The following is a 27,810-nucleotide window of genomic DNA, read 5'->3' as shown; positions in this document are numbered from 1 at the left end:
TATCTTAATAATTTTGTCTCAGACGTCATTTCTTACAGAAGTGCTGTTTCTGGCTACAATTTATTGAAACATTTCAAAGATTCCATTTTGAATGCATTCTTCAAATCAATCGTAATCACGGCGCAGTATTGATTTCCTCTCCGCTTCTGTTTGGAAGCTTTCTCGGCTCTGTCAATCACTGTCCGAATTGCATCCACCGTCGATCTCCCTTTCCGGAATCCAAACTGCCTCTCCGACAATCCGTGTTCACTCTCGGTGCATTTCGTCAGCCTGTTCAGGATGATCCTCTCCAAGAGCTTTCCGACAGTATCCAGCAAGCATATTGGCCTATACGATGCAGGATCCCCCGGCGGTTTTCCGGGCTTCAGCAACAGCACACGCTTTTGTACCTTCCACCTATCAGGGAACTGACCCTCATCCAGACATTTCTGCAGCACCATCTTTAGCATGTCCGGGAACGTCTGGATCGCCGCCTTCAACGCCAGGTTGGGAATTCCATCCGGGACGGGAGCTTTATTCGTTTTCAGCCCTTTCGCTGCTGCTATGAGTTCCTCGTAGGAGACTTGTTCAACGTTGTCTTCATCTACCTCGCCATATGGTGTAGGAGGCCAGTTCGTTGGGTCATGCTGTGGGAAAAGTCCCTCCACGATGACTTTCAGCTTGTTGGGACACATTTCAACCGGCATCGTTGGACCTATGATCTTCGCCATCGCGACTCGGTATGCGTTGCCCCAGAGGTTGGCATCGGCGTCACGGCACAGCTCCTTGAAACTATTTGACTTGCTCAACTTTATCTTTCGTTTCAGTGCAGCCCTGACCTTTCGGAACACCACCTTGTGCTCCTCTCTGTCTGCTTCCGTTCTTGCTCTCTGAAAGCGCCTTCTGGCTATAAGACAAGTAGCACGGAGGGTGCCAATTTCCTCGTTCCACCAGTAAACTGGACGTCGCCTGTTCGTTGTTTTCAGTTTTCTCTGCATAGTTGTGTCACATGCCCTTGCTAATGATTCAGTCAACTCGTTCGCGCTTAGACCCGGGACGCTGCTGTCTACCCTTAGAGCTTCGATGAAGAGATCCTTATTGAATGCCTTCGTCTTCCACTTCCGCTCGCTTACTTTCGTCCTCCGCATTTCCACCGGTGTCCGTTCGCCGATACTGTACCGGATCACCTGATGGTCACTATGAGTGTACTCTTCGCACATTCTCCAGTTCATATTTGCCATTAGCGACGTACTGCAGAAAGTTACGTCGATAATGGATTCCCTACTATCTTTGCGGAAGGTGCTGATGGTTCCTAAGTTGGCCAGACTGACGTTCAACTTTACCAGAGCTTCCAGCAGGCTATACCCTCTTGCGTTGGTACACCTGCTCCCCCAATCCACTGCCCAAGCATTGAAATCTCCTGCGATGACGATTGGTCTCCGTCCAATGAGCTCTCCGGTGAGCCCATCTAGCATCTGGTGGAACTGCTCAATTGTCCATCTCGGAGGTGCGTAGCAACTACATACATAGATTCCATTGACTTTGGCGATCACGAAACTTTCGTATGAGCCCGCCACCACTTGTTCAATGACTTGTATGGCCGCCATTCCTGCTCTATCCGTCACCCAGTTACCATTATCGAGAGGGACTCGATATGGCTCTGCAATGATTGCAACGTCGCACTTTATTTCCGTTGTTGACTGCCACAACAGTTGCTGTGCTGTGTTGCAATGATTGAGATTTATTTGGGTTACCTTCATTATTGCTGGCCCACCATCGCCTTCATGAACTCTGGACACCTGAAACTTCCCGTCACATGGCCGTTTCAGTCCTCCTTTTTGCAGAGCATGCATCTCGGATACTTTGTACAGTCTTTTGCAACGTCCTCCTTCTCTCCGCATTTCCTGCACAGATAAGATCTGTCGGGGCCTTTGCAGTTTCTCGCCTAATGACCGAAGCCCATGCATTTGTAGCATCTCTCCATTTTCTTAGATACCCGAGGAAAAGCTTTCAACGGGCACAGTGACCACCCAACCTTGATTCGGCCTGTCTTCAGCAGCTCGTTAGCTGCGTCCGAAGGAAATCATATCGACGTCGTCTGCAATGGTGGCGTAGGACTACGTGGTTTTATATAATATATGTTATTTGTTAACTGCAGCAGGAGCTTGTATTTTGTGGGGTTCCATCTGCATATAAGAGACACGGCAGAAACTTTTTAGAAGTTCTAAAAACTCAAGAGCATTTGAGAAGGTGCGCGAAAGAGCTCGGCACGATCGGTGTTGATGTTGGTTCGCTCGCAACAATTTTTGCAAAAAAATAAATGTGTTCGACCAAAATTGATACTGAAAGTGCACCAAAAGTACTTCTGAACGTGTTTCGCAGTAGGGTGTGGTAAAATTCGTGCATTCCCGGTTGATTTTCAGTGGAATTCCCGTATCACAAAATTGCTCACCGAGTTTCTTTTTTTGCCGTTCGAAGGTGACGGGTTTGCTTTCGCGAGAGTGACGTTTATTGGATCCGTTTCTTTGCACGGGTGTGTTTTTTTTTTGTAACCAGCGGTGTGTAAGCGTGCTTGTGATTTTAATTGCTTCCCGCGAGGCCGGTTCACCGTGTTCAAATGTCACGCTTTCAGCGTGTAGTTCTATTGAGAGTCTCGTCATCGTGTGCGAGTTTTAACATGGTCCGGTTGGTAAATTAGCCGAGGAAAGTGCTGATAATGTATCCGCCGCGAGTTTTGGTGGCCGACGTTGCCGTGAATCAGCGAGTCTACGGCTTGCACCCTCCTCTTAGATGACCAATGACAATGCAAGAAAGTTTGTTTTCATTGAAGGAAGTAGTACAACAAAGGCAATTACTATTAGATATTTTTGCAAACAGTGACAGATAGCAGACATGAAACTCTAGTGGAGGAGCCGGGCAATTTTGTTATATCCTAGACAAATGGTAAGTTACAATTTGTCGTAGGCACCGTCGTATTCGCCGTCGAATTCGCCGTCATAGTCGCTGTCGTACTCGCCGTCGTAGTCACCGTAGGTAGTACCGTTAGTATATTTAAATTCAACAATCAACCGCTGACACTATATGAATAATCGCGTATTTCTGTTGTTCATTACATACCAAGTGAAATTCCAGAACGTAATTTCATTTGAATAGCTTGTTTAACTAGAGCTTAAACAATCGTCACGTCGGTCATAGCTTGCTATAATTGCCTGAACAATGTGTAAAAAGCAACTCGAAACATTGAACGTCGCGGGAAAGTGGAACCTAATGAAAACCTAAGTACTCTTTCGTAGCTTATAGTTTTCGGATCTTTCAATCGACGGTTGCAGTTGATTGCTTACTGAGCAGAAAAACGCGGTCCAGGGTCCTTTCATATTAAAAATGTATGGTAAAATCGCTTGTTTATCGTGAATTTTGTAAAACTTTCGTTCTCGTCGGTGCCGGGTTTGAATAGTTATAACAACTTGAGTAACGGTATGATGTGATATGAGGGGCTCGGTGGCCTTAAAACAACCGTTTTTGCTTACTGAGCAGAACGTCATCAGTCTAATCTCAAGCCCATCCACATTCAAGATTCGTCAATCGGTTTATTTGTCAACATGACTACATGGTAATAACAGCAACTCGATGATTTAAAAGGAGCTGCCTGCTTACTGAGCAGAAGACCGTGGGTTCAATACCAAGTTCCTTCGCGTTATATGATCGTTAGGACATCAATTCAGCTTATCGTTTAGCAAAACGAACCCTGCTGCAAACCCAACCCTCTTACCCAACATCCCTGTGATTCCTCGTGGAAGTGCAGAGGTGTTCTCGGCTTCCATCAAAGCGGGTGTCACGTCAACACATTCCTACCCATTCCTTTCTTGACCTGTGGTCGGGCGCTGCCGGCGCTTGTATTGCCTAGTTTGAGATCACCAGTTTTTACACATTGAGGATGATTGCTAGTCCTAAGCATCGTCTATTGGTTCTCTGTGTAATTACAGCTGATCTGGCAATAACAGAGTAGCAACCCTGGGCGGTCAATCATGTTTATGCTCATGCAGCAGGAGCTTGTGTTTTGTGTAGGAATAGGAATTTGAGCGGGGTTCTCTCTGTTTATATTCTTTAGTATAACTATGATTTCACAGAAAAGAACTTTTTGATATGAATTTTAGTTGGGACATGTTCAGAAATTTAACTCTTTTGGAAAATCTTGGTGGCCCTAAAAAAGGCCGATGGTAGTACAGGCTTAAATCCTTTTTAAAATGATGATGACGTGTAGGCAGCTGGATCAGCAAATCGGACCGGACAATTCCATATTCTTCGGTTCAATGATTGGGCACTACCAAGAGTTTCGGCCCGTCTGCTGCTGGAAAAGGGTTGAACTGGTGTCTGCAACAGGTTGGAAGGCCACTCAGCTTAAGCTCCTCCCTTTTTAGTTTTTTTTTTCTCGTTAAACTCCTTCTCTCAACAAGTTGGTAAATCTTAGCCTTTAGCAGAAAGATGCTTAACCTGACGCTATGCCTATTAAGATAAATTGGTACTTTTATTTATTTTCTCTACTGTGCTAAATCAAACGAGTAGATACAAGAAGGGATGTCGGTTACGCACTCGAATAATTTAAAACTCGATAAATAGTTAATCGAATATCTGGAAAAATCTTTACGATTAATCGTAAATCGAATAATTAGACTTTTAGGCATCCCTAAAAATTAGTTTACTTTCATGTTTTTTAGTGGTCCTTCGAAAATGTCCAACAGCAGAATTGCAACCAGCAAGCGTAACCCGAGAACCAAAAGCGGTGCAATGCTAGTTTTAATTGCTATGACGATGACTGAACTAAGGGGCTTAGAAGCAGAGGGGTGAAAGTCAAGTCTTTTTCTTTTTTTTTGATGACCATGGCTTAACTATCCTATTTCGCACTATTTCTGCTATGCTTTTCTATCAGCCAGAACATTAAACGTATCAATGAATGTGTTTGCCGTCGAGTTATTAACGAAACAGAAAGTCGATGAAAAGAATCGATCATAATCGCTTGCACCCCTGCTTCCAAGTTTGGTTACAAGATTGCAACTATGGAGAGCATTCTGTGTGACGATGAGTGTGCAAAATGTTACGCAATTGCATCATCCCTACTCGAAGTTACCTACTCCCTACTGTTAGTTATTATGACACTTTTGGACAATTCTTGACATTTACCTTTTTTCAATAACTTTTTTGTAGATAATCAACAGTTGGAATCATTGCTAGTGATGCATTGAAATATTTCTGATCGATTGGTGATAAAATTATTAAAATTGGTCCAGGAACAGCTGAGTTATTAAGGTTCAAAATCTTTCATTATTTCGTTACATGTTCCATTTTTGATTTTCACAAAGTGTACCCCCATGTATAAATCACAGACGTAGTCCAACGTTAAAAAATCCCCCTATCTCACATAAAATATTCGTAGAAGTCACACTTTACCGAGTTAATTTGATATTCTGACACGCCAAGAACCAAGCATCTGTCACGAACATAAGTTTAATTATTCACAACCGGAAAAGAATTGTTTCATTTCATTTCGTCATCAACCCACCGCCATTCATTCCTAAGGTATCCACCACACAACGAGCAATATCCTGACGTCCGGCAGTGATAAATCAATCGGCTCATAAATTCTGTGGCTACCAGTGAAAGGGCTGGCCTGAAGATGAGACGTATCCCCCCTCTTGTCCTCCCAACCAGCCAAGCACCCGCCAGTACTGGAAGCTCAACTAATTGTTGTTTCAATCCCAGCTCAGGTCAGCTCAGCCATCCATACATCATGGCTTCGAATCTTGACGATTTGTCAAGCCCAAGAAGTCTACACCGAGCGAGCATAAAGCATCCGAGGAGTTTGCTGGCACAACCGCATGCCACTTGTATGCACACGTCGTCGGTGCAAGGGATTATAATTTCCCATATTTATCAGGTGACCTTTTCGACAAGCCCGTTTATTATTAGCCCTGCTAACTGCTGCTGCATCGCTACTGCATTGCCTTCTATTTATCCACCCTCTGCCCCGACGTCGATTTAATTTATTGTGCCCCATAAACTGTAATTAAATTGTGTTTGATATTTTGATTAATGCCCTCCGACTTGACCTCTCTTTCCTCTTGCAGGGTTCAGCAGGACAACAAGCTGTGGGACTCGTTTCAGGATCCGCCGGTCCAGCAAACGTCTGGCTCGGCTGCCAGTCAGGACTATCTGATTGTGTTCATCAAGTGCCTCAAAGTGTTTACGTACATCTTCGTCTTCCTGGTTACGCTGGCGGCCAGCTGCTTCTCCAAGATGTCCTTCCTGCTGATGACGTCCAACGTCCGGGAGGGTACGAAAAATCGATTCTGTGACGTGAGACGTACGTATGGTATGGTCGGTGATTGTGAGCGATGGATAGTAATTGGAAATATTTATGCACAGAACCAGACAAACAGTTTGAGGCCTTCATTCCAACGGAGCAACGCATCGGATGGATGTGGGCCATCATCATTTCGTTTACCATTCCGGAAGTTGGAACATTGATTCGAGCTTCCCGTATATGTTTCTTCAAAAACATTTCACGACCCACGTGGGGCCAACTAATGGCCGTTAGCATTATGGAGGGTTTCCATGTGACAGGATTGGCCATGTTGGCATTCCTCATCTTTCCAAATTTGGACGCCGTCAAAGCGGTGATGCTGACCAACTGCATCTGCTTGGTTCCGGGAGTTCTTGGACTGCTGTCTCGCTCATCGTCGGAGTCCAAGCTTCCATTCAAGTACACAATCGACGTGCTGGCAATCAGTGCACAGGTGACGGGATTCGTAGTGTGGCCCATGTTGAATAACACGTTCGAATTGTGGTTTATACCGGTGGCGCTGTTCCTGGTATCGTGCCACTGGTGGGAGAACTACCTATCGCTGAAGAGCTACTTTCGTAAGTTTTCATTGCTACAAATTGTCAACCGAACCTAGATGTGTCACTCGAATTTCCAGGACCATTCGCTGCATTGGCCACAATTCGGGAAAAACTAACGGAATCTCGTTACTTCACCTATCTGTTCATATCACCGTTCAAAATACTGCTGTTCATGGGAGCCGGAGTGTACCTGTCCGGTCAGACGGTGTCCGATTTTTTCACCATGTTCAGCCCCGGCTGGGGTAACCACACGATCGTGGTTCGCGAGGTAAGTTCGCATTTCCATTCAAATGCAACGTCTTATTGTGCTTCCAATCAAATGCCATGCAGTGTTCCCATAACAAATAGCTCACAGCTCGAGGCCCGCTGCCAAACGTGATTACATCAGTGCCCTAGGATTATCCTCTTTTTTTTCCACCCTACTGTTACATTGCAATTTTTTCTCACGCAGATGAAAAAGCTTCGTTTTCCGTCGGAATGTAGTGCGTGAGAAAAAAAAAAACAAACCGTCCATCAACGCTTTTATTTTTCAATACGCCTGCCATCAATGATGCCGGTATATCTCTGAAGCTCAGGCCGTCGTGACCATCAACGGATGAATGTAATGGGAAAAATTGCCTACAACTGCCGGTTGGCTATTCTCAATTGGATCGAACTGGATCGGGGGAGTGTTGCTTGCGTAGAAAATCTACGAATCATGTGAACGTTAATTATAATTACAAGAAGGGATTTTTTTTTTAATTCACTACCGTCCCAATAAGCATTTATGAACGGATTCGCAAAAAAGAAACAAAAATTAAGCGTTTTTTAAGGATGAGTTCTAGACAAGGGGTGAGACAGGTTTACTCTGAATTGCTTTTTTGCAGCGAGTAACTCAGTGTACCTCAATATTTAATCGACGTTCATCGATTTTTTCTCTGCTTACTCCGTTTACTCCCTTTAAGAATATGCTTCTCATATTAGACGTCAATTTTGTTTGTAAACAAAGTAAGCCAAAGTGCATCTTAAGGCTTTCGAATAGCTTGAATATTATAGAAGAACCTGTGCCTGTAGCTGCTTACAACCAGCAAGAACATACAGTTCCAGCCAGCTTTCAGCAGTTGTTATTCCTCCTCAGCAGCCAGTCCCAGCTGTCACTTCAAAAGGATCATCGCTGATCAAACAAGCTCTCCAAACAGCTATTCTTCTAAACATCTGGAATTTCACCTATAATGCACGAATAAAAATGGTAATAATTAGCTCCGATACCCTTCTCGTCAGCACCATGCAAGTTATCTACAGCGTGAAGATTCCAACACAACACATCAAACATAGCGTGGTGAGCAATATTCCAACCGTGGCCCCTCCAATAAAATCCGCCGCTACAGTTTCCGATTTAGAAAACATCTCCCGGCGGAATGATCAGCCAGAGCAGCCACCGTTATACTCGGCTTCCATTGAAGACAAGCTAACGCAGGACTGCTTGCGACTTGCCCAGACGATAGCACCGCCACCGAAGAGAAACACAAAACCTGGTCGCCGGCCCAGTCCGCATCGGAGTAGCCAGTAAGCTGCCAGCCATCTCCTGGACCAAACACAAGCTGCATCTTCTTGGTCCCTTTTAGATACTTCACCACACGCTTACCTGCATTCCAATCCATATCTGTAGGTGCCCTCACTCGTCGTCCTAGGATTGAGACACTCACCGACACATCGTATAGTAATGCTCCCAGCAAGCTACGGTATTTGGTGGAATCCTCAAATGGCTTACCTTGAACATCTGCTTTCGTATAGCCGGGTTCCATGGGAGTCTTCGCAGGCTTGCAATCCTCGAGTCCAGATCGCTTGATAACTGCCTTGATGTAGCTGGTCAACTGCACACTGTAAATGCCCTTGTCGCAACGAACATCGTAACCCAAGAAATACTTTACCGCTGGTAGGTTCGTTATCTCCAGATGCTCCGACAATGCTTCTTACACCTGCATGATCTTCGATGAATTCCGACATCCAACTAGCATGTCATCCACATAAACTAGTAAGATCACCTTGTTCTGGTCTTCTACGCATACGTACAAACAACTGTCGGATTGACACTGTCTGAAACCTAGCTTGTTCAGAACTGCATGAAGTGAATGGTTCCAGCAGCGTGCGGACTGCTTGAGACCGTATATGCTTTTGTTCAGCTTACACACGTACTTCTTCTATCCCGCGACGACGTAGCCTGTAGCTTGACGCATGTAAATATCTTCATCCACTGTTCCGTGAAGATAAGCGGTCCACACATCGAAGTCACTAAGGTGCATTTTGTTCTTCGATGCAACCGCCAACATTGCCCGCAGTGTTTCATGTCGTGTGACCGGAGCGAAAACTTCAAGGTAGTCCACTCCCCACCGTTGGCTGAAACCCTGCGCCACAAGTCTTGCCTTGTACTTGACGTTATTTCTTGCTCGTTTCACTTTATCTTGTAAATTCATTGCGACCCATCTGGCAATTTTGTCAGCTTCCAAATGGCGTTCTGATCATGCGACTGCATCTCCGCATCCATCGCTTGTTTCCACTCCTCAACACGCATTGCTTAACGGTAGTCCTTCGGCTCCTCTACCGCTTCAACCGCAACACCGACAACAAAATCATCCAGGTGACTTGGGAACACTCCTCTGGTTCGGCGCTCTTCCCGTCGCAACTCATGCTCCACAGGTAGGTCAGACTCGTTGTCTTCAGCATCTCTTCAACCGTCCGACGAATTGCCATCCTCGGATTCCGTCGCTTCAGGCACACCGTTCGCCTTGGAAACACCCTGAATAGGAAGTTCTATCTCGTTGCCCGGAATACCCAACACAAAAGAGCTTTACCGCTTTATGGTCGAGCTTGGAGCGCTTTGATTCTGGAATCTGAACATATGCCTGGCACCCAAACACGTTTAGATGGGACAGATCTGGTTTGATGCCACTTCACAGCTTGATGGAGGTCTTTTCTACAACCCTGGATGGCAACCGGTTTTGCAGGTATGCCGGTGTAAGCACAGACTCCACCCAGTACAACTTATCCATTCCAGCATCCGCTTACATACTGATCGCCATCTCCTGAAGGGATCTGTTCTTACGCTCTGCCACACCGTTTTGTTGTGGCGTGTAGGGCGTAGTGAATTGCGCTTTGATGCCTTCCTGCTCATAAAAATCACGCAATTCCCGATTTTGGTATTCACCCCCACCATCGAAACGAATAATTTCTGAACCCACCTTACATACTGTTTGATCTTGCTTGCAGCCTCGCTTTTGTGACTCAACAAGAAAACGACGGTGAAACGACTAAAGTCGTCGATTAACGTCATGAGAAAACGATTGCCAGATGGAGTAGTAGTTTCCATAGGCCCACACAGGTCCGTGTGAATCAGTTCCGGGGGTCGCTTTGTTTTCCGTTCCTTCACAGGCGGGAAAGGCTTACGGGCTAGCTTTCCCTTCAAACAGTATACACACGTCGTTCGGACGCCACAATTAGAAAGTTTAAAACCACTTACCAGTTCCTCACTTTCCAACCTCTTGAGTACGGCCGGGTCACGATGGCCTACCCAACGGTGTCAGGTATGTTGGCAATACTTATAATGTTTGCCAGCTACTTTCAGCTGCACACGAAGCCGATTTTGTCACCAACCACAACTGTCTCACCGGCCGAGTTCTTAATATCACAGTTCGTAGCACCAAAAAACACATTGAATCCTTTCGCTGCCATCCGGCTGACAGAAATCAGTCCACCGTCGAGGCCAGGTACAAAAAGCACATCCTGTAGTGTAATCTAGACGCGATTCCCACCGTAAACAATCCCAATTTTCACCGTAAACAATCCCTTCACCGACACCACTGGCCTTGGCATTATTGCCATCCGCGAGAGTAACCATCGATTTGACACTTGTTTGCAACGATAAAAAGAAACTAGAGTCACTTGTCATGTGGCTCGTAGTGTCACTGTCAATGACCCAGCCATCACCGCTAGCCTAAAAACAAACCGCACCGCCAATTCCTTTGGCCTTGCTTGGCCTTGTGGACATCACCACTAGAATGTCCACTTTTCTTCTTTCCGGAACCGCTAGCATTACTCTTTGCCAACCACTTCTTAGACTCGGCCTTGAAGTGGCCTGCTTCCTTGCAGTAGAAGTAAAGCTTCTCCTGTTTGTCTCTAACTGCATCCAATGTCATCGCCCTTGCCACTTTTTGCTTGCGCTGACGGTACTCATCGAGCAAACGTGTGTTGACCAACGCTACCGTCCAGTCTTCGTCCAGCCGGCTTTACAGACTCAGTATCAGGCTGTGGTCAGGGCTGGCAAATGTCATTTTCAATGAAAGATCTCACGCGACATTTACAGAGATAATTCTGTCACTATCATCGGATGAGAAAACGATGATAGAGATTTTCTTCAAAATCTCATCGAATTTTTCGTCATGACAAAACGTGACAGTGTTGTGATCATCGTTATTACTAGCTCATTTATTGCTTTTAAAGTTACTTGTACCGAGAAAATCGGTTACGGTTACTTGCTTGAATTAATCTAAATCAGCTAGACATGTAGATGTTAAAACCGCAATATAATTATTCTCATGAGTGCTTGATCATTGGAAACAGAGCTGCCAGGTGGTTTTATAAAAAATCTGTATCCACTCTATTAAAAAATCTGTATTTTCTGTATTGACGATTTTTTTCTTAATTAATCATGTTTTGTTGTTTTACAAATACAGTGCATACAAAATAACCATAAAAAGTGCTTAACCACCTATTCGAGCTATCGTACTAACCATACGGGATATAATTGCGCCATTTGTGATATCGTCCGTACTTATTTATAAGAGTTATATGATGCCGTTTGAAAATGTATTGAGATTTTAGTTTCTATTCATTATCTTCCTGATAAGCAGTTTTAAATGCAAAAAAGTGCACGAGTTCATTACTATTTGATATTTTTAATATAGATGAATACAATTAATTACATCATTTGTGTGGTAGTTACACCGAAAAGCCGAGAGATGTCGCCTCGCCAGTGCTGGTAAAATCATTTTTGCAGTATGGAGAATATCAGAAAATCCGCAATTTCTTACGAAATACATTTTCAATGCAAGTAAAATGTTTACGAGTACTTGTATTTGTACCATTTTAATGTGCTCGGGCACTTTTCTTGTATTTAACATACATGCTTATATTGGAAATATTCAATTAATACTGTAAATCCCCATACAATCTCAAATCGTTTACTACCAGCTCCATATGCATTCGAAAGCGGTTGGTCCTCTGGTTGTGAATGCTGTCAAAAACACCATAACATGATTAATTTTCGATGGAAATTTGATAGGTTCCCGAGCAGAGGGTGCGAACAAAATGAAAACAAGAATTATGTTGTTTTCATTATTCCTGATAACTCAAATTGATTTCATTTTGATGGAGTTTATGGCTAACAGAACAAAAATGAGAGCTAAAAGATATGCGAAGAATATCAAAATTATAACATATATTGATATTAATAAGAACTGCTTGATAACTTATTTTGATATAGATTTTTTTTTCTCAAGCATTTTATAAAAATCTGTATAAATCTGTATTGTAATTTAAAAATCTGTGATAAATCTGTATTCTGTATCGGGTCTGTATTAAAATTAAAAAATCTGTATAATACAGATAAATCTGTATAAATGGCAGCGCTGATTGGAAAACAAGTCCCCGGCAAGATGACAGATAAGCTTAGTTTCACGTACCCACTTGCAAATAGTAGATGTCGCCACACAACGTAAACAAAGGGATTGCCCTTCACCGCCGTAATTGTAGTATTTTTCTATGGGAAATCAACTTTTTGTTTCCCCATGTGTGGATGTCAAATATCAGGCAAGCATGCTATATGAAAAGAGCGAATTTATGATTTTCGTGGTAAAATGAAATAAATCCAAATGAATTGAAACCGATTGATGGAGGTACATTTTCTTATATAATCGAATGGCAATAAAAATACGTTGCTGTCTTGTTTTTTTATTTTGCTCTTGAATATAATCAGGCTTCAGATTATTTTTTGATCATAGTTGTGCGATGATGAAGGCTTGCCCTAGGCCGTATGTGTTCTTCTGATATGCAAAATTTCTGAAACTGAACTGAAAATACTCATTGATCACCACAAAAATTTCAACGTTGGGAAATACATATTACGAACGGCTTGAAAATAGAATCATAATGAGCATCTGCAACATTGATCAACATGGTTTATTGCAACAATCAGGACTTATTTTGAAGCAGGATTTCATGGACATAGATTGTTAATAAACTGTTATTTAAAACGCTGGCTTGAGGAACATGCCAAAAACTTTAGCTGAAATTGTTGGAATTCCTTGAAATTGTAGAAATTTCCTTGAAATTGTTGGAATTCCTTGAAATTTGGTGGACTTCCTTACAATTCGTGAAATTTCCATAAAATTCGTTGGAAATTCTTTGAAGTACATAGGAATTTTATTGAAATTCGTAGGAATTTACTTGAAATTCGTAGATTTTTTTTGAAATTCATAGGAATTTCATTGTAATTCATAGGAATGTCATTGAAATTCATAAAATTTGTTGGAATATCCGTAATTTTCGTTAAAATTTCCTTGAAATTCGTTGGAGTTTCCTAGAAATGTCCTTTGAATTCGTTGGAATCACCTTGAAATTCGTTGGAATTCCTTTGAAATTCGATGGAATTTCCATAAAATTTGATGGAATTTCCTTGAAAATTGTTTTAATTGTTACAAATTTCGTTGGAAATTGCTTGAAATTCTATGACATTGCATTAAAATTCTTATGAATTTCCTTTGAGTTCGTCGGAATTTCAATTAAATTTGATGGAACTTTGAATTTCTGGAAATTCTTAAGAATTTTCTATAAATTTTGTAGAATTTCCTTAAAATTCGGTGTAATTTTCTAGAAATTCGTATGAATTTTCTTGAAATTCGTATGAATTTTCTTGAAATTTTTGTTGGGATGCCCTTGAAATTGTTGGAATTTGGTTGGATATGTTAGAATTTCATTGAATTAACTGGGGTTTTTTTTTCTAAATTTGAAAGATTCATAGAAATTTCCTTGCAATTCTTCAGACTTTCATGAAATTCTTTGGAATTTCCTTGAAGATCGTTAAAATTTCTTTGAAATTCCTTAAATTTGGATAGATTTTTCCTGAAATTCGTAGCAATTTGCATAAAATTTTGTGGAATATATTTGAAATTCGGTGGAATTTTCTTGAAAGCCGTATGAATTTTCATGAGATTGATGTAATTTCCTTTAAATTGTTAGAATTTCATTAAATTCGTTGGAATTTCGTTGAATTCGTTGGAGTTTTTTTTATTTCCTTTAAATTCATAAAAATTTCCATGAAGTTAAAATTTGTTGGAATTTCCATTAAACTGCAGGAAATTCCTTGAAATTCGTAAGAATGTTATTGAAATTCATTAGAATCTCCTTGAAATTCGTTGGAATTTCATTGAATTTCAAAAGAATTTCCTTTGAAATTGTTCGAATTTTTTCTATAACTCGTTACAAATTGCTTGAAAATCCATGAAATTTCCTTAAAATTCTTAAGAATTTCCTTGAGGTTCGTTGAAATTTCTTTGAAAATTGATGGAACTTCCATAAAATTCTATTGAATTTTGATGAAATTCTTAGTTATTTTCTTTAAAGTTTGAGGAATTTCCTTGAAATTCAATGGAGTTTTCTAGAAATTCGTATGAATTTTCTTAAAATTTTTGTTGGGATGCCCTTGAAATTGTTGGAATTTGGTTGAATATGTTAGAATTTCATTGAATTCATTGGGTTTTTTTTTTTCTAAATTTGAAAGATTCATAGAAATTTCCTTAAAATTCTTCGGACTTTCGTGAAATTCTTAGGAATTTCCTAGAAGTTATTTGGAATTTCCTTGTAGATCGTTAACATTTCTTTGAAGTTCCTTAAAATTTGATAGAATTTTCCCTAAATTCGTAGGAATTTGCATAACATTTTGTGGAATATATTTGAAATTCGATGGAATTTTCTTGAAAGTCGTATGAATTTTCATGAGATTGAATTAATTTCAATAAATTCGTTGGAATTTCGTTGAATTCGTTGGAGTTTTTTTTAATTTCCTTTAAATTCGTAAAAAATTCCATGAAGTTGAAGTTTGTTGGAATTTCCATTAAACTGCTGGAATTTCCTTGAAATTGAAATTAAATTCCTTGAAATTCGTTAGAATGTTCTTGAAATTCATAGGAATCTCCTTGAAATTCGTTAGAATTTCCTTGAATTTCAAAATAATTTCCTTTGAAATTGTTCGTATTTTTTCTATAACTCGTTGGAGGTTGCTTAAAAATCCATGAAATTTCCTTAAAATTCTTAAGGATTTCCTTGAAGTTCGTTGAAATTTATTTGCAAATTGATGGAACTTCCATAAAATTCGATTGAATTTTGTTGAAATTCTTAGTTATTTTCTATAAAGTTTGAGGAATTTCCTTGAAATTCAATGAAGCTTTCTTGAAATTCGTATGAATTTTCGTGAAATTCTTGAAATGCCTTTGCAATTGTTGCCATTTCTTTGAAATTGTGTGGATTGGGTTGAATACGTTAGAACTTCATTGGATTCATTGCAATTACCTTTAAATTCATTGGAAGTTCTTTGAAATTCGTTTGAATTTTTTTGAAATTCGTTGGACTTTTTTTTTTTTAATTTTTCTCATTCCTTGAAAGGATTTTCCTTGAAATTCGTCGAAATTTCCTTAAAATTCGTTGGAATTACTTTGAAATTCATTGGAATTTCCTTGAAATTCGATCGAATTTCCTTAAAACCCGTTGGTATTTTCTTGAAATGCGTTGAGATTTTCTTGAAATTCGTTGGAATTTCCTAAATTTTTTGGAACCCCTCAAGTTTCTGCCCTGAAGTGCTAAGAACTTTCCTAATGCCATATGATATTTTCTACAGATCTGTAAAATTATCAGAGCATTTCTCGGAGTTCAGATAATGTGCATAGATTTTTATTTAAAACGCTGGCTTGGGGAACATGCCAACAACTATGGAGGCATTAAGAATTCTATCCACAAGAAAGTTACAAAATTGTTTTTATTCGCATTTTTAATAGAAACTTGGCAATCGATTTAATCACACATGGTGAATACGAGAACGTCAAAAAAAAAGTGTTGTGAGCAGAAATTTATGCCGTGAGACATAGGAAGCGAAACAATTTGACGATGACAATCATTCTTTTTTGTTTTACAACTCATGTGCTTCTGGTTTTGTACTGCTCAAATACATACGACCAGTGTTGGCAAAATCAGAAATCAATTGATATTGTGCCGCTCTCATGCGCTCGCAATATCACGCGTGCTATTGGAACAAAATATCATGCTTGATATTGATTTTACAAGCTCCTTTGATATTGCGAGACTATTCACAATGTGCAAAAATCATTACATTGTACATCGTTTTTTTAGAAAGAGAAAGCATAGTTTGCTATCTCTTTTTAATCTTCACCGATGGCAGACGCGAAGGGACTGCTGCAAGCCGTTATGGAAGTTTCGGTTGCATTCGGGTGTAAAGCAAAAATCATTAAACTCAATCTCACCACAGTTTGGTGAGATTTGCAGTTGTTGAGTTTTGTTAGCTTGATATTCCGAGCTGCGATACCACAGCTTGCAATATCAACCGCAGTAGTTGGCTTGTTGATTTTTGTCTACGAAAATCAAGCGTGATCTTGGGCGATGGTGAGATTTGATTTTTGATATTTTCCCAACACTGCATACGACACACGAAATAAAAAAAAAAGTTTCATAAACTGATTATGTACTGTACATACTACTGAGAATCAAACCGATATCAGTCGCTTGGATCACTGGAGTTTCTATGTCGTTAATACTAGTTTTGTCGTTGGACGTCGCGTGTCCGGTTTGGCGGGCGTGCGATAATAAGATGCATTTTAAACTTTAATTTTATTTGCAGTACATCATTTCCGAATTCGCCCTATTCAGATAACACTTCTGAAATTTGTGAGTTTGACAGAACCACCAGCACCAAATTTTCGGAGTACAATGGCAATATACTGAAGTTGTCAAGTTGCTCCCGAGTTGTTGGAAAATGACAAGAAAGCTAATGATAGGTAGTTTCGTCTCGTGATAGTGAGAGGAACTGTTTTCTCATTCTCACATGACGGCCGTGATATTTACCAGCTCTGGCTGTGGTACGACGGTGGAACACTGCGAAAAATCATCGCGATCTGCAAAGGTTCTTCTATATTCTGTCCGGCTGCTACTAGCTTATCGAAAAGCTCTTCCATCTTCGTCAGATGCACTTCCATGTCATCACTCTCCGACATATTCGCACTACACAACTGACCGAGAAAGTACACTATGGTCGACATAGTCGCCTTTTCGTGATGGTTATGAAGAGCACGCCACATTTCTGTCGCGCAGTCAGTGTTCTTCACCAGCTTAAACTGGCTTTCGTCAAGGAGCAGCCCTATGTTTGCACGGGCACGAATCTTCCACTCTTCGATGACGGGCTCGGGTTTAACTTCACTAATATCATCCCACAAGCCTTCGCGCTCCAGCAGCCACTCCATCCGCTGCTTCCAGGAGCCCCAATTGCTCGCATTTAGCTTTGAGAAGGAAATCTTTGCACTTTCCGCCATCTTGCAGAGACCGCGTGCTAACCAGCGAACCAAACCAAACAAAAGAAATTATCGCACCGAATGAGTCGCGCGTTTCTCACAATTTTCCCAAGAGAATTCGTCACTTTTGCGCGTTCTCCTGACTAGGCCCATAACCTGTGGGAAAGCGCATGGATCGTACCGATCGCGGACACCGAAGCGGAAACAATATTAGGAAAAACGAAACACTCGGATAAGCAAAATAAAAGATTACATCGAAGCTACTTTTAGAAACGTGTGTATACAAGAAACTTCGCGTAAAAATAACGAACGGAAATAGATAAAAATAATTCACTTTCAGCGTCGACTTTCTCTTTGCATTCCCACGGCCATTTAAAAACCAAGTACAGGATCGTCATGAGACCTGATCAGGTACACAAATCGCTACCAATCACTTGATATCGTCAGCGCTGTTCATAAAACAGATGGAGACGAACAACAAATTCTAGACCTGGGCCGCTATGGACTTAGTCAACGAGAAACCTAAGAACACACGTGTGTAGTGATGTTCTACTTTAAAGGAGACTGCCGTCGACGGCCGTAGCAAAATCACGGTGGTGTATCAGATCACCCGGAAGGCACAACAGAAGCAAAACAAGAAGGATGGATGTCCACCGTCAGTAGAACGGCACAGTGGTAATTCAGAGCTCGGTTCGCAGTTTCATCCAGTGGCAGTTTGCCAAGCCATGAAAACGGGATTGCTTCGCCAAGTATTGTGGTACGTGCGGGGTATGTAATCTGCCGGATTTTGAATATTTGGTCAGGCAGATCGAATTTTTCCACCATATCAAGCCGGACAAGCATTCGCCCTTGGTAAGTGTAAGGTAGCTAGGCAGCAAAATAGGTTCCGTTCACGTTCACAGTTGATAAGGGTTGAACGAAGGTTATTAAGCAGAGATGATGCAGGATAATAAAACCTATCAATTTACGTGTCTCCGAGTTTCGCTGAATTATTGAGTTCTGTAAACATGTTTTTTTATTGTTGTTTTGATTGATAGCAGTGAGAAAGCACTGAGCAATGTGAGTTACTCGATGTGCATCAAAAAGCAACTCAGAAATTGTTCATGATTAGGAGCTGTCTTGCCCCTAGGTTCTAGATCGAATTCATCCTATGAGTTTTCATTCCGTCCTAACGCATTGAAACGTCATTGAGAATTTCCAGCCCCAAACGCTAAACAAATGTCAGGTTTGTCTCGACCCCTTCCGATTTGAATGAAACATTGCTCACATGTTCGCTGCTATCAATGCACAGTGAGGCAATGCCGGGCGTAATGCATTTTTTTATTCAAGAGTTATTATATTATTAATATTTTTTGGATTCACAAAAAGACTTAAACTCTAGATCCTCGGCGCCTAATACATAGGTGCCACAGTCGGAAGAAGTGTTAGTTTGTTTACTAAAATGAACCATGCCCATTTTGTTATGGCATGTTTGCTATAAGAAATGCGCCTCGTGTTTATTAGCGAATTTCACATCAAAGATTGATTAATTGAGTAGAAAATCAGTTTGGCACGGCATTTGTGACCAACATACACCTTCCGGTAGTATGAAACAGGTCAAAAACTGTTCAAATCCGCAGATAAAAATTTTTGTTTGAATTTCTGTATAGCAAAATAGTGAACTTTTCGTGAACATTAACGGCAAAGAACTCACCAACACTGGGAGACCGTGAGTTTCTGCCCACCTGTCATAAAACCGTCTTGCTCTAGATCAATGTTACTGATTGATGAGTGAAGTCGCGATTTGAAACCGACAATAATCTCCACGGGAGAGAACTTTCTTTTTTTTTTTCCTTTATTTAACGTCGGTCTTCGTTCCGCAATCTAATGCCAATCACCGACGGACATCTATTGACGGCAACCGAATGTGCAGGAAGGCAGCTTCCACACCTGCGTAGGATATCGCACCCATTCAACATATACATGAGCCGGGACCAACGGCTTTACTTCCCTTCCGAAGGAAGACGTGACCAGAGATTTTTATGCCTCAGAAAAATCCCACCGACCTCGACTGGGATTGAACTCAGACCCTTTAGGGTGTTAGAAAGCTGTCACGCTTACCACTACACCACCGGCGCCGGCATAGATAACAGTAGTAGTCTGGGGGAAAATTGATCACCGGGGTGAAATTGATCACTATGGGATGTGTTTTTGGTTAGCTTATAGCATATTTTTGGTGGAAGATATAAAGACAATTCTGATAGCATTTCATCGTGAGACTACAATAACCAGATTGATGCCATTAACTTGAATGTGGTATTGTTTGTTAAAGAAAATGTCTATGCATCACAGTTATGAAAAAAAGGATGACAAAGTATTAAAAATATTGAGAAATCAACGACCTCGTGTATCATTTATTTATATTTTATTTCGTTATGGTTATTTTGCGTCGAATAATCAAATGGTTGGATTTTGCATTTCGTACGAAAAAAAAAAAACTGTCTGCTTTTTTATGTTTTGTTGTGTTGGTTTTCCGAAAATAGAAATTTTTTATAATAATTGAACACCATAAAATATGAATGTTGAAATTCCCAAACATGTTTTTCTCCAATTTTTGTACTGAGGCACCGTTATAATTGATTAATTCGAACATCAAGATCAAACAATACTTGCATACTTTATTTAACTGGTTTGTTTAAAGTCCGCTTCTTGAAATTCAACCTTACATAGAGCAAGAATGCCACTCCTAGATTAATAAACAAGTTTAAAAAAAAAGCGAGCATCCGGCATAATTTTGGAATTTCAATCTCCGAAAGTTTGTTTAACATAGTTTTCATTTCGGTGGCACTCTTTTCCCATCTGGCCCTTTATTTCCCGCTTCCTATGTAATAATAACCCAAGTAACCATAGGCACAATATTTTGCCTTTTTGACTATATACGGGCCTCATCAGAGCTTGCAAACACTGTTATAGCCGTTGTTCAGCTGTATATAGCCAAAAAGGCGAAATAACGGGCCTATGGTTACTTGGGAAATAACGAAAAATCACCCTTTCCCCCTCACAATAGATTATTTTATATTTCTTTTTCAGTTTTAAAAATAATTGTTTGAACATTCTCATTCTCATCCATGCATTGTGCGTTTATTGCAAAAATGTGGCGACCCCGACGTGACACTTAATCTTTTTTCAGGTTAAACAGTTGCCCCTTTGCACGCTTACTAATATGTTTTATTCCCATTGCCCCTTTATCAACGTACCCAGGTATAACTGCTTCTACGAACAGGTAGACTCACTCTGACTCAATTTGTATCAACACACTCTGACTCAGACCTCGAGTTAGATTCATGGTGAATCAGAACGACTAAGCTCAATGACTGAGAGAGAGAAAGTCTGGTTAGATGAACACATTCTCAGCATTTGTCTGTTCTTGCGTTGAGTTGAGTCGGAATATTTTTGTTATTGCCTCTGTCCTATTCGTAGTGAGAGCCTGGTTGGAAAATGAAGATTGTGAGTTGCATCTCTCAAATACTGGTACTGAGTTTTCATTGATGCGAAAATTTACAACATTGCTCTAGATGCAACGTGTTAACACGATACGACAAAAACTGAACTGATGACCCCGAAAATTTGATGATTCACACGAGCTTATTTAAATGACATCATTTTTACTTCTTTGCAAATGAAATAAATTAATGTTTCTAATGACTAGTTTTAGACTGACTGTTTAAGTTTACCTTACCAATGTTTAGATGACTGTTTTAGTTTACCTTATCAATATTTTTTGTATTACATAATCAGTATTTTTACATTGAAATTTACTATTACCAGCGTTAATGACCGATAAGTGCCAGCCAGATTACCGAAAATTACTCTGATTACTATTAAATTAATTAAAATTACTTTATTACTGTAAAACAACTTATATTACTCTTGATTACCAAAATTACTACGATCACTTGAATAATTTTAGGAATTACTCAACTATTCAATGATTAACATGTTTTGAAATTAAATAACCAAGATACGATGATATTCAGGAGATTGAATAAATAAATGGTTTCATTGTTATAGTTGCTTGAACATTTTTAGCCTATTCGTGACTTTTATGGGAAGCAAGAAGGCAAAAATAGCAATACGAACAACAAATAATGCGAAAATATAAACCTTACATCTCATAGGTGATTATTGCAATGTTGAATTTCTGAAAGCAAAACTCGTAGGTGAATAAACTTATACTCAGTTTTTGAGATTTTCAAAACACTACATATCATCTTGAACAACTATCTCAACAGAGCAATTCAAGCTGAACATTGCATTAGGTCCTAAGTAACATTGATCGATTCTCTTCGTCGACTTTCTCTTTCGTTAATAGCTTGAACACAGAACCGTTTCTTGATGTGTTTGTCGTATTAGATGCTAGATGCTAGATAAAAGATCTGTGTGTCAAAAATACCTGAGAATGTCTTCACATGACCGTTAGCATATGCAAAGAACTTATAATTGCAATTTTTCGAGAATGATTTCATTTATTTTTAACATTGTTTGATTGATATAGTTGTAAAAGAAATCCATACTTTAATTCTAAGTAATATCAACAATTTTCTTTTCATTATAACAGTTTGAAAAGTGTCTGACTTCTATTTGCCTTTCAGAAATAAAAATAAGTGAGTGGTATTTTTGAGTTCCTTAAATGGTTAAAGTCCTTGAGTATTGTTCGTTTAGCTCGTGTTACTTTCTAGTCTTTGCCAATTTAAGAATAAATGTGGAATAGAAGTTGAATGGCATTTCTTCGCAACATCGCATGAAAAAGGTTCAACGGGCTAAAAAAATGTTCCATTGGGCTCAAAATTGAAACGAGGTCAGCTGACTCAAAGCTGTTATGCAACTACTGAAGAATATGAAACTCATAAGCACGAGCTCAACGAAAAATACTCAAGGACTATAACTATTAAAGGAACTCAAAAATACCACTCATTTATTCCATTTTTGGAGAGACAATTGGCTTCTAGACGCTTTTAAAACTGTAATAATGAATAGAGAATTGTTGATATTACTAAGAATTAAAGTAAGGATTCTATTACAACTATTCTAACAATGTACATATAAATGAAATCATTCTCGAAAAATCGCAATTATAAGTTCTTTGCATATCCCAAGTAAAAATTTTGGTTTTATGAGGGTTCTGCTGACCATGATTTAGACTTGTAGAATACTTAAAAACCTCGATAAAACTTGTAATGTTACTTGGAACGTTTACGAGCAAAACATGTATTTGCAAGAAAATAAATTGTTTTAAAACGTACACATTCTGGATAATTAAGATCATATCGATGAGCCATCAAGAACATTTTCATTGCAAAATTTTCTGATCTTCCGGAAAAAAATGTTTTCGGAACAGTTTTCGAGTAAAAATTTTCTGAAGATAAGTTTGATATTTTCCTATAGGCCCTTTTCAAAAAAAAAGCTGAATTCAAATTGGTGATATGAAGATGCAAAATGGCATAGTCATAAGGAACGTTTCTGCAAAATTTAAACCAAATCAAAAAAATACAAAATAAACCGATTTGCGAATTCGTAGAGAATTGCTCACCAGGCTTAAGTTGAATCAATATGCAATTTATAACAAATCTTAAAGATTTACACCAGTTGCTTAGCTGATCAGCTATGATTCATAATTTCCATTTGTATGAGTATATTTATAGAGCGTTACTAGTTTTCCAAAAAAAAGGTTCATATGTAAAGATTGATGCAACTATTTTAATTATTGGGCAGAATCCTGCATCAAAGCAACGATATTAAAAAAAAAAAAATCAAACATCCTTAAATATTTCCCACGAACCCGGTGCCAGTAATAGCAGGAATTGCCTGTCCTATCCAACCCAAACATCACACCCCGTCAACCATGATTACAACCAACCGGGAAAAGCTCATACGATCGTCAGGCACGCATCAATGATTCAGCACCATCGCTGAAAAGGGGAAGACTGGGCGAGTTGGGAAACACAGTATGGAAATGTTATTAAATGCAATGTTATATCAGGACGAATTGTTATCAGATATTGCCTATATCAACCCTTTAAACAATTTTAGAAAGAGCTGGAATAAGGGCGAAACAGCTTTTGTAAACAATGAATTCTCTCGACGATTTCTAGAAAGTCAAGGCTTGCATACGCAAATCAACATCAACATCGGGTACGGGAAGGCTTCCCCTATCTGATAGTTATGTTGGTTTGCGATAACGTGTCTTGAATTCTAGAATTGATTAAAACAAAACTAAATTTATCCACCTATGGTGAGATCTGACCCTTCTTACAATCAATCTGACAGTCAATTCTCTTGTGGTTTTTATGCAGCAGGATGCGATTTAATGCAAAGCAGATTATAGCCACTGCCCGGAGGAACCCGGAACACTTCCGGGTGTCACCAATGTGGTCCTGGAAACTCAACTAATCATCCGAGTGGTAACCTAATCTGATGTGATGTCGGAAAAAATGACGATTGCTTGCTGAGATTTAGCGAAATATTTACCGAAACTCAGCAACCAATCGTCACTTTTTGCTGAGATTTCAGTACAATACGTATGCTGAGAGCTCAGCTGTGAATATCGCGATAAAAATTACTGAGATTCGGCATATAAAATTAAGTGTTCAAATCAGATTCTTGTTTGTCATAATTCTACTTTATAGTGGACTCAGGTTGATACTGGCTCTATATCTCGACAGGGAAAAGTATAAGGTCAATGGGACCATCACCAATCGATGAAGCATTTCCTTCAAGAAACCAACTGAAATCTGGCTGAAACCATTACGTAGCCGAGATACTCAATTTTGTCGCAGTTTGGCTAATTTTTGCCCGTTTTGTGGTGGATGATTATTAAACTGAAAGGTTAATAGCACGTCGGTTTGGTTTTGGAGGTTAGAAAAGCTCAAAGCTGTACATTCATTTTGGGATTAATTTAACAAAATACATGAAAGTATAAATGTGTCCTACAGTTGGTCTCCTTAACTGCACTACAATAAAACAACGTCTCAATAGCACTACTTTGTGCCATAGCCATAGCACTACAATACTTTAATGTTCCAGAACTTCAATTTACTTACTCTACCTTTCACGAAATGGATTCTTACAATAGATGACTTGCGGAAATAATTATGACAGCTAGTATGACAGCCAGCCATCGGTTGACAGAAATCCTGTCGGGAACTGGGACGCAGCGTTGCCAGATATACCAATTTATCGGTATTTATACCGATTTTCAAACTTGATACCGATGCACAGATAAGGTTTCTCAGAATACCGATTTTTTGAGTTTTAATACCAAGTTATTTCACAATTCCATCCGGAAATCTATTTCAACTTCCCTTGGAAGCTTCTTCTGCCTTTCCTAGAAAGGTTATTTCGTCTTCTCCCTTACCTTGTCCTTTGCTGTCCGAAGAAGTCGTGTGCACTCTACTCGATCCATGGCCACACGTCGTCAGCCTCGTAGTCTACAAAGGGTCCGCAGGTCGCCTTCTACTTCGTCTTCTCCCGTCAGTTTTTTCAACTTCCCTGGAACTTCAAAAATGCTTCCAGAGATTTATTGCGATTCCATTAGCTTCAGGAAAACTGCAGAATCTTTTCAGAAGTTCTGAAAATAGTTCAGAATTTTGGGTAAGTTTAAAAATATTAAAGGGTGATAAGTTCCGATAAATTAAAGACAGTTTCATTAACTGCTGTTAAAATTCGAGAGCCCGAAGAATTCAGCAAAGTCCAGAGAACTCCAGTGAACTTACGGATACATCTGAAATATTTTGGAAACTTCACAAGTCCAAAGAACTTCATAGCATAGCATATGCGATTGTACAAATCGTGGGTGGCTCTATAATGGTTAACTAATACGTTTTGCAAAAAATATCGAGTGTTGACGCAGAAACTATCACTAGGGATTAGTGATTTTCCCCACACAAAAATAAAATCTACAAAACAAGCATCGCATTATACACCTGGCCACATCCTTACAATCGCAGGGGAAGGGAGGGAAAGTTAATCCAACATCTACTTAAGAAGGTGCAGGGAACCCATACTACCTTCATAGGTGTCACAGGAAAGAAAGAGTTGTGTTAGTGGGAGGGTGAATGATTTGGAAACTCTTTTCGTCAATATAAAGCATTTGATAAATCAGTGACAAAAATGAAATATAAATAGACAAAATGGAAAGATCTCACCCGATTGGCCTAGAGACTTTGCAGCGTCATGTTTTCAGAAATTCTTTATCACAAGTCCAAAGAACTTCATAGAAATTTAATTGTATTCATGACACTTCCATTTGTTTCAGGAGAATTGAGATAACTTTAGGCAAGCTCTAAGAACATCAGAACACATCAATTCATGAAAATATCTGAACCTTTAAAGGAGTTCCAAGAAACTCAGGGAATTTCCAAAAACAGCAGCAAAGTTCTAAGAGGTTCATGAAAATTTTGTAAACTTCAAAACAGCCCCATTAATTTCAGGAAAATTGCAACATTTTCTCTTGGCGGGACTCTTATTATAACATCGGCTCTGTTGCTAGTCTGCACTCAAAAAATATTCAAATCTAAATAGTATAAAAGCTACGCTAAATCGCAACTCTCCTGACCGACGCATAGCTTGGTATAAAGAGAGAATATGAACTTAGTGTAAAAATGGATTATACATCCAATAGTATAAACTGCAAATATGCGAATGATGTATAGTGTGACTATAATATATATTATTATTTGGTAAATTTATTAGTACTGTGTCATTCGGTGCTTTTTTCATGAATTTTTAAACAAATTTAAAATAATCATCAATAGCTTTTATGTTTAATATAAATATACTCCATACATAATTTAAATAAGAGCCGAGTAAAGAACAATTTATATGCAGCCGATTTAAATCATCACCTAGCAGTTTAGATGCAGCCGATTTAAATCATGACCACCCAATGAGACCATTTCCGCATTGTCAATTACCGCCGTCTTCCTATTTTACAATCCCTTCGTGATCCAAGTTCTTCGTGAGCTTCTTCAGAACCTACATAACGCTGTAATCACTGGACGCGGAAATCAACGATCCAGATGTCGTTCCTGTAATCTAATACTTTCAGCTTCATCACATATGACCCGGTATGCTGGGGTACTTCCAAGTTATGTTTGATCCGTTCCCGATTACCGTAGTCGACGAAAAGCACCTCAATGCTATGGATTTTCTCGTCTGATACCAATTACCGTTACTAGATTTGAACGCGCGCACTCTTTTCGTAGCAATCTAGGTTGTCGTCCAGAAGATTGACAATTCCATCAAATGTTCGGAACGCAGACGCAGTTTAATTTGTACGTACGTAACGATGAACATGCTCATAAAAAGCGGCATGTCGACAATTGTTGGTTTCGCCTGGTTGGTTAATAGTGGGACCATCAGCATCAGTATCAATTTGGAAGAAAGAGTACGATAGTCACTTGGTGGATATTTACAAAATAACGTCAGGCTAAAACAAACCTCTCGTCATTCGATACATCTTCGATTTGATCAAAGCGATACTGATTCAACCACTAAGACTGGATACCACTGATTACTGAAACGCTCCGGATTCCACGTAACGACAATTGAGAATCACATTGTGACCGAGCAGTGTGTTTCGGAATTAGTGTAAATTTTTCATCTACGCCAACTTCAGATTATGGATCTTCAGTGGATGGATCTCAATGTCTGAAAGGTAAACGTTTAGGTTTTAACCTCGTTGTAACTGCTACTGCTTTTAAAAACAATACAAAAAACACTGGTTAGAAACTGCGCAATCAGATTTTCTAGACTGTACATTGTAGTCGAAATACGTATCTGTCATGAAGACCAAAATTAATTAAGTGGAATTAAATGGAAGATTACCTTTTTTGCTGTTTTATTTAAGCATTCCGCTAACAACCCAATTTCATTACTTCATTACTTTTTCGAACTGTGTATGATTGAGTGGTTCATCTGACAACTCCTGTTGAGACGGCTCCCATAATCTCGAACAAAACATGATTAGTCCACATGAGGCTGAAAATGCAGCCATGTAGATTCTCTAAAACTTTCCCGAAGTTTCAAAGATTGTAGCTGACAAACTGTAGGCCTACATAAAATCTCCCAAAAACATGAAGGCCCAATATCTTGAATCTAGAGTTCAAACATAAAAATTCTAGATTCAATGATTATCTGGTACTGATTTTCAATCAGTGCGTTAGGCTTGGCTCGTGCTGGAAGTTAGCTACCCATCAGTAAGCCTGAGAAGGATCCTTCCTCTCCTTACAGCTACAGACCTATCACTCTTCTCTCAGGGTTATCAAAGTTTCCTGAAAAAGCGACATAC

The 27,810-nt window shown here is 39.6% G+C and overlaps 1 protein-coding gene across 1 annotated transcript in view; it reads left to right on the top strand.

The window, feature by feature from the left end:
• Positions 1-27,810, top strand: part of LOC135711351 (chitin synthase chs-2-like) — an 86,848-nt gene that overhangs the window by 17,462 nt on the left and 41,576 nt on the right. Inside the window, exons 2-4 of the mRNA XM_065234149.1 lie at positions 6,102-6,337; positions 6,400-6,894; positions 6,954-7,144. Coding sequence (XP_065090221.1) covers positions 6,102-6,337; positions 6,400-6,894; positions 6,954-7,144 — 922 coding nt within the window. The remainder of the gene's footprint in view (positions 1-6,101; positions 6,338-6,399; positions 6,895-6,953; positions 7,145-27,810) is intronic.

The sequence above is a fragment of the Ochlerotatus camptorhynchus genome, unplaced genomic scaffold (genome assembly GCF_037179485.1).
Source record: "Ochlerotatus camptorhynchus isolate MF236.1 unplaced genomic scaffold, CSIRO-AGI_Acam_v1.1 ptg000432l, whole genome shotgun sequence".
Lineage (NCBI taxonomy): Eukaryota > Metazoa > Arthropoda > Insecta > Diptera > Culicidae > Ochlerotatus > Ochlerotatus camptorhynchus.
This window is presented reverse-complemented; position numbering and strand designations above follow the sequence as displayed.